The sequence below is a fragment of the Neltuma alba genome, unplaced genomic scaffold, assembly GCF_004799145.2.
Source record: "Neltuma alba isolate B1F8T4 unplaced genomic scaffold, ASM479914v2 tig00010674_pilon, whole genome shotgun sequence".
NCBI lineage: Eukaryota > Viridiplantae > Streptophyta > Magnoliopsida > Fabales > Fabaceae > Neltuma > Neltuma alba.
The window spans coordinates 53,649-65,197 of record NW_021635516.1 but is presented as its reverse complement, the minus strand read 5'-3'; the positions used below and the strand labels follow the sequence as shown (position 1 = coordinate 65,197).

The following is an 11,549-nucleotide window of genomic DNA, read 5'->3' as shown; positions in this document are numbered from 1 at the left end:
AATAGCAAGAGGAACTCCTCCACATTTCTTTACAACCTCCCTGCCAATTTCTACCAACTCCTTATTATTTGACTCTCGACCCCCTTCGAAAGCCATTCTACAAAACAACTCCCACGATCTTTTACAATATAAACCATTAAGGATAATAGGTAAATATGTGCCCATCATCTTTCCCACCTTCTCACTATGTGTGGTGACAATAATCATGCTCCCCTTCGCTCCCATGGTTAATAAACATTTCAACTTATAACAAATCTCAACATCTTCATTCCACACATTGTCTAACACGATCAAAAACTTCTCCTCCTCTATTAATTATCTAAGATCTTGTTGCACTTCCTCCATCTCTTTTCAACTTTTTTGCTCTAAAATCTTTAGAGCTATTCGTCTAACATCAAATTCATCAAACACACATACCCACCTTCGCAACCCAAAATGTTTTTGAACATCCACATGATTGTACACAAGCTGAGCAAGTGTAGTCTTGCCCAGCCCTCCAAATCCAACAATGGGAATAATTGAAACAGTAGATTTCACATTATTGTCTAATAAATAACGTAAAATCTTATTTTTCTCCTCCTCTCTCCCAATAATTTCATCTTCTAGCACAAAAGAATATGTTTGCTTTCGTTCCTCAAGTACAGGTAAAGGCTTAGGAGGGTCGTCAAAGAAATCAAATTGTTTCTTGTCATTATCAATTTCACCTAGCCTTCCCCTGAGTTCCCTCAATTTATGAGCCATCTTAAAGTTATAAACAACTTGGTTTGATTTTGAGCAGAAGATCCGTACCTTCTTTGCCACCTTGTTTCTTGTCATGATTCCCCTCCTCAAAGCTTTAGTGGACAAATCATCAAGCAGGTCATCTGCATCATAGAGGACATCTTTCAATCTCTTCAGCCAAAGGCTGACTTGATTGTTATTGTTGACCCTTGCCTCTGCAACCAGCAGTGTAGCTCTGATGGCAAGGATCGTGTTCTTCATGCTTTCTGCATCATCTTTAGCATTCCACAGCAATTTGAACTCTTCAAGAGTCAAAGAGGTCAGTCACTGTAAAACATTCCCAGCAATGGCGTCCATCTTTTTGGTGTGGGCGAAAGAAATTCTTATGATTCTTAGTTTGTAGGTTTGGTGAGTATTGTTGCAAACTCCAACTCGGGTACTAACAGCAACAAATGCCTTTTACTTTTTCAAAAGCAACTTGCAACTTCCTGTTTGAAAAAGCTAAATTTGTTTCTCTTTTTTCCCCACTTTTCTCTTTTTGATACATAGTCAAAGTGTGCAACATCAGAGTAGTTGCTTTCCATAAGAAATCCTTTACCTCTTCAAATATTGATATTCATGATATTTATAAGAGACGAAATGATGATTTATTACTTTAGAAGATGATTTTCTATGACTTTCGCGGAAGTTACGCGCGGTAGAAAATTCATGGATGTGCCTGTGGAAAATTCAACAGTTCGGCCTGTGCGGTCGAATTCCCATTGACGCGGAAGGATAAGAGTAGAGGCTTTAGTCCACGGTGGGGACAGCTTCTCTCCCACGCCCCATTGCTCAAATCCCAATCATCCGATTTAATATTTAAAAAAAATATTATTTTTCTTATTTTTAATGTAGTACCTAATTAAAAAATTAATGGCAGTCCTACATTAAGAAAATTATATGTTTATTATTAAAATTAATAGGGAAAATGACCACAAAATACCATATGAATTTCAAAAAGACAATGAAGGCATCCAAATAAGCAAAATGAGAAAGAAGGTATCAGGTACCAATCTAGAATTTTGATTTTTAGCCTAAAGACCGAATTGCTCTTATTATGTTTGAAAACTGAGGAGATGGAGAAAGGTAGCAACTGCCTCCTCCTGGCGAAAGCAATCCCCCCACTCAGCGAAACCAATCCCCCCACTCGGCAAAACCAAATCCCCCTATTCAGCGAAACCAATCCCTCCACTGAACTAGCAAAACCGAATCCCCTTACTCGAAGAAACCAATCCTCCCACTCAGCAAAACTAAATCCAAGCTCCTCCAGTTACCGAAAAAGGTTCTCTGAAATCACATTGCCGCCGTCACAGAAGTAAAGTGTTGTCGGTGAAATTGATAACCGTTGCAAGAATAGAGTGCAGTCATTTGAATATATGTAATGTATCTGCTGTCATATAGCTACTGGTTTTTGATAAATACTGTTACGTGAATAGTATATTCCATTACACATGTAGTTAGTATGAAAGTTAATGGTTCAATGTTTACTTTGATGTCCTTCAGGTGCAGTCATTTGAATATATGTAATTATCTATTGTTATATGGCTGCTAATTTTTGGCAAATACTGTTTCGTGAATGGTGCATTCTATTACACAAAGTAGTAACTCTCACTATGAAAGTTGTAAATACCACTATGTGTTTTGTAAAATTTAGCGTGAAATTGTATTGTTTTAGATAGAAAAGTTACCCAGCCCCTCACAAGAGGTTGCAAAACCTATTGAACAAGTAGTAAATCTCACTATGAAAGTTGTTATTCCCAATATATGTTTTGTAAAATTCGGTGTGAAATTGTTTTGTTTTTGACAGAAACGTTGCCTAGCCCCTCGCAAAAGGTTGCAAAACCCATTGAAAAAGTAGTAAATCTCACTATAAAAGTTGTTATTCCCACTATGTGTTTTGTAAAATTCAGCGTGGAATTTTGCTTTTGACAGAAAAGTTGCCCCCCCCTCACAAAAGGTTGCAAAACCCATTGAAGAAGTAGTAAATCTCACTATAAAAGTTGTTATTCCCACTATGTGTTTTGTAAAATTCAGCGTAGAATTGTTTTGTTTTTGACAGAAACGTTGGTCAGCCTCTCACAAAAGGTTACAAATCCCATTGAAAATGTAGTAACACTCACAGTGAAAGTTGTAAATCCTACTATGTGTTTTGTCAAATTCAGCATGGAATTATATTTTTGTAGAGAAAAGTTGCCGTACCCCTCAAAACAGGTTGTCAATCCCCTGGAAGAAGTAGTCAAATTCACTTCACGAGTTATAAATCTCGTTATACGTGTAGTAACATTCTAGGCAAATGATTTAACAATACTTGAAAATTAGGCAGTTTCGTATTTCCTGAAAACAGTTTGCAAATCCCCTTACATACAAATCCCCTTGCAAATCGAAGAACCTTTTTCAGTGACTAGAGGAGCTTGGATTTAGTTTCGCTAAGTGGGAGGGTTCGGTATTGTTGAGTGGAGGGATTGGTTTGGTTGAGTAGGGGGATTCGGTTTCACTGAGTGGAGGGATTAGTTTTGCCGAGTGGGTGGATTGGTTTCGCCGAGTAGGGGCAGTTTTTCTTTCATCGAGTGGAGGGATTGCTTTCACCAAGAGGAGGCTATTTCTACCTTTCTCCATCTCCTCATATTTCAAACATAATAAGGACAATTCGGTCTTTACGTCAAAAATCAAAATTCCATATTGGTACCTGATACATTCTTTGTCATTTTTTTACTTATTTGTCTTTTTGAAATTCATATGATATTTTGTGGTCATTTTTCCAAATTAATATTCTTTTAATAATAAAGCAGGAAAAAGAGGAAGAAAATTGAGAAATATGCTTTGGATGTAATTTATGGTTTTGATTTATGTTGCTGCAAGCCCAGTTTGAATAAATAATTGAGTTGGAGCTTGGAGGGTAATGTTCTGTGACTTTCCCGGAAGTTACGCTCCTAGCAGAAAATTAAAAAGCATTCCTAGCCAACTACGGCGAAAAATCAAATGATCACACCCCAAGCAGTGGTGCCTACGCAGAGGAACATGGGAGGTGGCTTCTTTTCATTCATTTCATCATTTTCTTTTCTTCTTGTGTTTTTTAACATCTTCCCAAAACCCTATTTAAATTTTCTTACTTAGTTATTTATTCTTATCATACCTCTCATTAATATGGGAGCATTGTATTAACAAGTTGTTGGTTAAGAAGGTAGTAACCTTACCCTCCTCATAAGAAGAAAAACACAAATTCGAAACCCGAAAAGCTTACTTGTTTGGAGGATTATTCCTTAACCATTCCAAGTCTAAAAGAAATTAGTTTTAAATCCAATGTGTTTTGAAATACCCTTACTTCACCTACAAAAAAGAAAAAAGGTGGGAGCATTGCTTAAGAATCATTGGTAACACTTGCGAGAAGAATGAAAATTTTCCTCTGTTTTGGTAAAATAGTTGTGTTCTTTATGAAGAACACAGGAAGTAACTTCCTACTTGTACCGCAAAAGGTTTTTGTGACTCTTTCTTTGCATTAAAGTTTGAACTTAATTATTTGCCCTAAAAGAACAACGTTGGGTTGATTAAAGAGCATTTAATATAATTCTCCACAGAATTGAAATGTCATGATATAAAAAAATAATTAAAGCATAATATTTTTAAATCATAAATGTTAATCATAAGGCCTTGGCTAAGAGTAGTGATTGTGGAAGTTGTTGAGTATGACTTTAGTTTGAAAGTTCAGCCATATCTTAATCACTATCGAACTCTTTTTCCCAATTCACAGACTCAAAAGGATAAGATTGATGGCAGCTGGTCCGATTCTCACCACCCCAGCCCTTGAAGTAGATAGTTAGCTATTACTTATCAATTAACTAACAATGATCTGTGGTTTTTTTTTTAATCATTTCCTTAAAAGCAAAAAAAAGGGAGAATTAAGTTAGCTCACATTGGCTAATATCTAAATGGTCCCAGCACACTCCTTGTACAATCTCACCATAAGCCACTATGCTTTTTCATCCCACTAGTTTTAACCCTAAATTTCCTAGTACGTTCTATGCAGAAACACGTCATGTTCTTGCTAACTAAGGGACTCTAGTCAAGAGAAAGACAGCGCAAGACATACTTTTATTTTTTAAAAAAAGGTTAAAGATAAAAAAAATACCTATGAAAATATATCAAAAGTTAACCCAACACCATAATTTTTTTTGAGTTCAAATATACTAATCAAAGTTTAAAAAGAAGCCAATAATGCCAATACCGTTAAAGTTCATTTTTTTAGTAGTGGAACCTACAATTTTTTTAATGAAAATACCAAAATATCCCTAAGAAAAAGAAGTTAAAAGTCAGAAATAGCTATAAACTTATATCAAATGTTCACCGAACGCCATATAATTTTTAATAAAAGTACAAAAATATCTAAATCTTGAAGGGTTATTGCATTAGAGTGTATTAGAGATTATTAATTATAAGAAATTTTATTTCCAAATCTTTATAATTAAAAAAGATTATTAATGTTTCTTAATAGATGTTTTTTCTTGATCAACAATTTTTTCTTTTTTTATAAAAATCAGCCAATTGTTATAGTTATCATATTAATTGTTATGGTTCAAAATATTTTAATTCGATAAATATCATACATAATAATTAAATATCTTTTTGTAACTTATTATGTTTTATATTTTAACATCATTATTGCTTATCTCGGAGTGGTTTAATTTTATATTGGCAAAATAAACATTTACACTTCAATCCTTTGATTAGTATTAATTTGATATTTTCATATTTTTAATTCAATTTAAAAAAATTACTTAATTCTAGAAAAAAATAAATGAGGGTGCTCTAAATTTTAATTGAAATAAAAAATATAAATCCATCTTATAAGGTGGGCTTTTTTCTTAAAAAACAGATAAGCCAAAAGGACCATCAGCAAGTTAAAAGGAGATGTTGGTTTCTTTTTTTTCTTACTAGGGATATTTTGGTATTTTTGTTAAAAATAGTGGGTTCCATTATTAAAAGTGGTTTTAAATTCTCTCAAAGAATTAAATATAAATGTAAAAAAGAATTCAGATTAACTGTTAAATTTGATAACATAAACTGAAAAATAAACATAACTCCATATGTCGTTGATACAAAAACTTATTTTTAAAAGATACCTATAATGTCTATTAAAAAAGAAGATCGGGAGTATAAATAACTTATATTTAAAGTGCAATTCAATTTAAGCTTAAATTTTTTCACATGAGTTATTTTAATTATAAAAATTTATTTTAATTAATAATTTCTAACACACTCTAATGCGATAGCCTTTTGGGATTAGGGGTATTTTCATACTTTCATTAAAAATGTTATGGTATTGAGTGAACTTTCAGTGCAAGTTTGTGGATATTTTTAACCCTTAACTTTTTTTTCGGTTTTAATTGGGGGTATTTTAGTAATTTCATTAAAAAAGTCCTGGGTCCCACTACTTAAAAAATAGATGTTAGAGGCAATGGTATTATTGACATTTTTAAACTTTAATTGATAGATTTGAACCCAAAAAAAGTTCATGATGTTAGGTAAACTTTTGGTATATTTTTATTAGTATTTTTTACTCTTAACTCTAAAAAAAACATGCCACTTATTTTCTCTCTTAGACAAACAACGAAATGGCTATACTTTAGTTTATAAAAATACGGGGAAAGAAAAATATGGACCGAGAGGGAAAAAAATGAAGAATAATTTACTTGTATTGTTGAAGAATTGGATGCTCTGTTTTCAGACCTCATATGCAGAGTAGGTGCGATAAATGAATATCGTTGCCACACTTAACTCATTTACAAATATTAACTAATTTGACTTTCCATTTTTTGCCCCCAAGAGCAAGTTCTCAAAAAATCCCTTACTTTGTTTGACATAAATAAAATTAAAATTATTTAAGAATCATTAAATTTTTTTTCTCCAGAACATAAAAGTTAAAAACTGCAACCTTAGAATGTGCTCAGTCGAAAAAAACGAAAAAAAAAAATCAATGTTCCGGAAATAAAAAAGTCTTCAAAACCAAACACTACTCCGGAAATAAAAATATTGTACAATTTTTTTTTTCTTTTAAGTTAAAAAGACAGGTGCGAAGAGCCTAAGATTAAGAGGAGAATTAAGCCCGCAACCCTCGACTTATGGGAGAGCATCAAGGTCGGCTAAAAGGCTTTCGGCTCCTTACACAAATATTGAATCAAATGGTACTGGGGTGGATTGCATGCGTTAAGCCTGGCGTGCAATGCAATCACTCCAAGCACTGTATCATTAATCGACTATATTATAAGCCATTTTGGGTCCCTTATCAACAAGCAAATTTGGGGATCCCTCTATGGTCAATGTTCATGATGACTTGGGATTACGAAGGCCTTCAGGAAGTGATCTCAAATACTTGCAATCAAAGAGCACAAGATGTTGCAGTTCCAAGAGATTTCCGATTTAGTCTGACAACCTTTGTACATAAAATCTTGCAATGACCAAAGTTTTGATTATTACTGAGAAAATATCAATATGATTAATTTAAAAAAAATTAATAAATATGTTAAATGAATCTTACATGTAAGACTAATATTAATTCCTCAATTAAGTCCTACATTAAATATCATACTAGACTAGTACTATTTGAACCTTTTTGACCTATATTTTCAAATAATCCTTTTCCGTTCCCAACAGTCACTTGTCTCTATAATATATACAAATTATATATGTGTATGTATGTATATGTGCATAAATATATGTACAGACCGAGTGAAAAGTGAAGAATCATTGACTTGTATCTTGTAATGTTGATGAGCAAGATACTCTGTTTCTAAACCCTATAAACAGAGTGTGTGTGATAAATGAATAACGTTACCACACTTAATTAATTTACAAATATTAACTAATTTGATTCTCCATTTTTTGCCCTGCACAGCAAGTTTTCACTTAACACTTTACTTTGTTGACATAATTAAACTTATTATTTAGAAAATCAATATTGCAGAAATACAAGAGAGGCATGGCAATGGAGTTACCAATTTGTTGACAAACTTTCATTTCTGCTTAAGATCTATGCAATATGAAACATAAATTATTATGCAAAACATTAATTACAATTGAGAAGTCTGCACGTCGCTGCCAAGAAGCAGGTGAGCAGTGAGTATTAAATAACAAACTACAGTGGAAAGAGATTCTCTATAACAAATATCAAATCAAACCCTCCAAATACCAATACTATTCTATCGACTTGCAGGAGTTGTCAGTATTCTAATGTTTCTAGCAAATAAAATGGATGCGTTACGAGCAATTTCTTGCCATTCATCACCACTTTTGTGTTGGCATCTTCTATCCAACAATGGCGTTCCGTTTATCTTAAATGTTCGTAATGATCTGAGATGACGAAGGCCTTCAGGAAGTGATATCAAATTCCTACAATTCCAGAGTCGAAGATGTTGCAGTTTCAAGAGAGTTCCAATCCAGTCTGGCAGCCTTTCTCCAGAAAATCCATCAATGCATAGAAATTTGATGGCATGATGAGGACGAAGCCTTTCTAAAATGAATTCATCAGAATTATCTTTAGATAACTCACAATTAGAGGAGAATGTGTCCCAAGACAAAAATAACTCTTGAAGATGTTGCTTCTCCATTAACCTTGCAGACTCTGCCTCTGTAGGATTTGACCTCAGGTGTTTTAGCCCTCTTATTTTCAGAGTCCCTCTCAAGTTGTTAAGCTCACCCAATTCACTTATCCTTGCACTTGCCCTTCTCCTGCGCATATCCTGGTCATCCACTACAAAATCTGTCAAGGTTTGGAGGGAAGTTAATTGCCCCAAACCACTTGGCATCCATTCACAACTGCCAGGATAAAGATGCCTCAAGCTTACCAATTTATTGATGCCCCTTGGCAATTCCCGAAGACCAGCATTAGAACTGAGGTTTAAGGTCTGCAAGTTGTGGAGTCTAGTAATAGTTCTTGGGACCTGCTTGAAATGATTGGCTGAAAGATCAAGAAATCTCAGATACTTCAATTTTCCAATACTTTCAGGAATTTCAGTGATGTTCGACCTACGTAAGCCCAGAACACGTATGAATTTTAATTTTGATGCAACCAAATAAAAAAGAGAGTGATCCATTCGACACGGAAAAATATGCGCAAGCAAAAGCATTGTTCTTAATTTTTCAAATTTGAGTAAGGAAGTTGGAACTCTCCAAACTCTTCTTGGCACATCATATGACAAATGACGTGTTGCGTCTTTAGAACTCTCTGTTTTTTCTTCTTTAATCAGAAGATAATCATCCTTTGCTACAAAATGTGCTAAATCATGAATGAGGTCATGCATTTTGCATGCATTTATATCACCATAATCATCTCTTGTGGCACCTTGGAAGAAGGATCTTGAAAGTAGATTCATAAAATACTCATTCCCAACATCTTCCTCACACCTCATCTTATTAGTTAATTGAATGAATCCTTCAGCCACCCACATTTGAATTAGTGTTTGCTTCTTGAATTCAAAATCTTTTGGGAACAATGAACAAAAAGCAACACAATTTTTCATGGCTGAAGGAAGATGATCATAAGAGAGTTTAAGCACGGCAAAGATTCTTTCCTCCAACTGTTCTATGTTCCAAAGCTCACAATTCTTTAAGTATGACAGATCTATTCCTTCTAAAGTTTTATCATACACAAGACTTCCAACAACTCTAATAGCAAGAGGAACTCCTGCGCATTTCTTTACAACCTCCTTGCCAATTTCTACCAACTCCTGATCATTTGACTCTCTACCCCCTTCAAAAGCCACTCTGCAAAACAACTTCCATGATCTTTCACCATCTAAGCCTTTAAGAATAATAGGCGGATATGTGCCCATCATCTTTCCCACCTTCTCACTACGTGTGGTAACAATGATCATGCTCCCCTTCACTCCCATGGTTAATAAACATTTCAACTTATGCCAAATCTCAACATCTTCATTCCAAACATCGTCTAACACAATGAAAAACTTCTTTCCCTCTATTAATTGTCTAAAGTCTTGTTGCACTTGCTCCATCTCTTTTTGACTTTCTTGTCCTAAAATTTTTAGAGCTATTCGTCTGACATCAAATTCATCAGACACACATATCCACCTTTTCAACCCAAAATATTTTTGAACATGTACATGATTGTATACAAGCTGAGCAAGGGTAGTCTTGCCTAACCCCCCAAATCCAACAATGGGAATAACAGAAACACTAGATTTCACATTACTGTCTAACAAACAACGTAAAATCAAATCTTTTTCCTCTTCTCTCCCAGTGATTTCATCTTCTTGCACAAAAGAGTACGTTTGCTTTCGTTGCTCAAGTACAGGTAGAGGCTTAACAGGGTGATCAATCAAATGAAATTGTTTCTTGTCATTATCAATTTCGTCTAGCCTTCCCCTGACTTCCCTCAATTTATGAGCCATCTTAAGACTATAAACAACTTGGTTTGATTTTGAGAAGAAGATCCGTACCTTCTTTGCCACGCTGTTTGGAGTCATGATTCCCCTCCTCAAAGCTTCAGTGGACAAATCATCAAGCAGGTCATCCGCATCATAGAGGACATCTTTCAGTCTAGCAAGCCAAAAGCTGACTTGATGGTTATTGTTGGCCTTTGCCTCCGCATCCAACAGTGTGGCTCTGATGGCAAGGATCGTGTTCTTCATGCTTTCTGCATCATGTTTAGCATTCCACAGCAATTTGAACTCTTCAAGAGCCAAAGAAGTCAGTCCCTGAAAAACATTCCCAGCGATGGCGTCCATCTTTTCGATGCGGGTGAAGGAAATTCTAATGATGCTCAGTCTGTCGGTTTGGCTAGTATTGCTGCAAACTCTATCTCGCATATAAATAGCAAATAAGGCCACATGTTCGAAAGAACCTCGCAACTTCTTATTGTTTTCCTTTCTTTCGCTTTCTAATCTGATTTAAAAAAAAAAAAAAAACAACTTAAAAAGTTGCCCACATAGTATTAAATTAATTTATATACATAAATCCATATTAGAACTGAACTCATCAATTTACCCAAAATTTCAGTACCAGGTAACGCGCCCTGTGACCTTCCAGGAAGTAAACCCGAAAGTACTAACTCCTGATAGAGATTGACAAGAAGATCCAATCCACTCACACTGCAAACTCCAGCTTGCATAAATAATTGGGTTGCAAGGTAGTTTTCTTGATTTTAATATAAAAATTAATTATCAAGTTAATCTTGATCCTAAATATAAGAACTATTTCTCATATTTATTAAATTTTCATAAATTACTTATATTTATATTTCTTCAACCATAATCAAGTAAGAGAGTAAGAAATGACATTAAGAAAAATAATCATGATGTTTTGGAAAAAATATGTCATATTTCTTATAATTAACTAATTTACCTAAATTCTTTAATCTGATTAAATTAGTTAAATAGATATTATATTAAGAATAGGAGAAGTCATTTAAAAAGAGAGTTGGTATAAAGTTAAAAAAATATATAATTACTAAAAAGTGATAACATATAAGTCCTAGTATAAGAAATAAGTTATTACCAACAAGTTCTTGATTAAAATAGTAAGCAGTCTCATCTTTATAAGGAAGAAAACACAAGTTTGGATCCTAAAAAACGTGAGGTGAAAACTTCTTTTTTATAATTTTTTTTTTTTGGGACCTAAGATGCATAACTAGAGTGTTTTCGACTTTTTGTTTTATTTTCTACAAACCAATACTTTATTCCTAAAATAATGTCCGTCTCTTCATGTATAACCAACAACATTATATATTCACATATAAGGAAAATTGCCGATAAATAATGTGAAGGACTTATTGAGTAATC

The 11,549-nt window shown here is 33.9% G+C and overlaps 1 protein-coding gene across 1 annotated transcript; it reads right to left on the bottom strand.

The window, feature by feature from the left end:
* Positions 1–351: 351 nt before the first annotated feature.
* Positions 352–10,496, bottom strand: LOC114758210 (putative disease resistance protein RGA1). Its single transcript, XM_028947235.1, has 3 exons — positions 8,598–10,496; positions 8,015–8,492; positions 352–1,022 (listed from the first exon to the last, which is right to left on the bottom strand). The coding sequence occupies exons 1-3, from the start codon at positions 10,494–10,496 to the stop codon at positions 352–354; spliced, it is 3,048 nt and encodes a 1,015-aa protein (XP_028803068.1).
* Between the last annotated feature and the right edge of the window lie 1,053 nt (positions 10,497–11,549).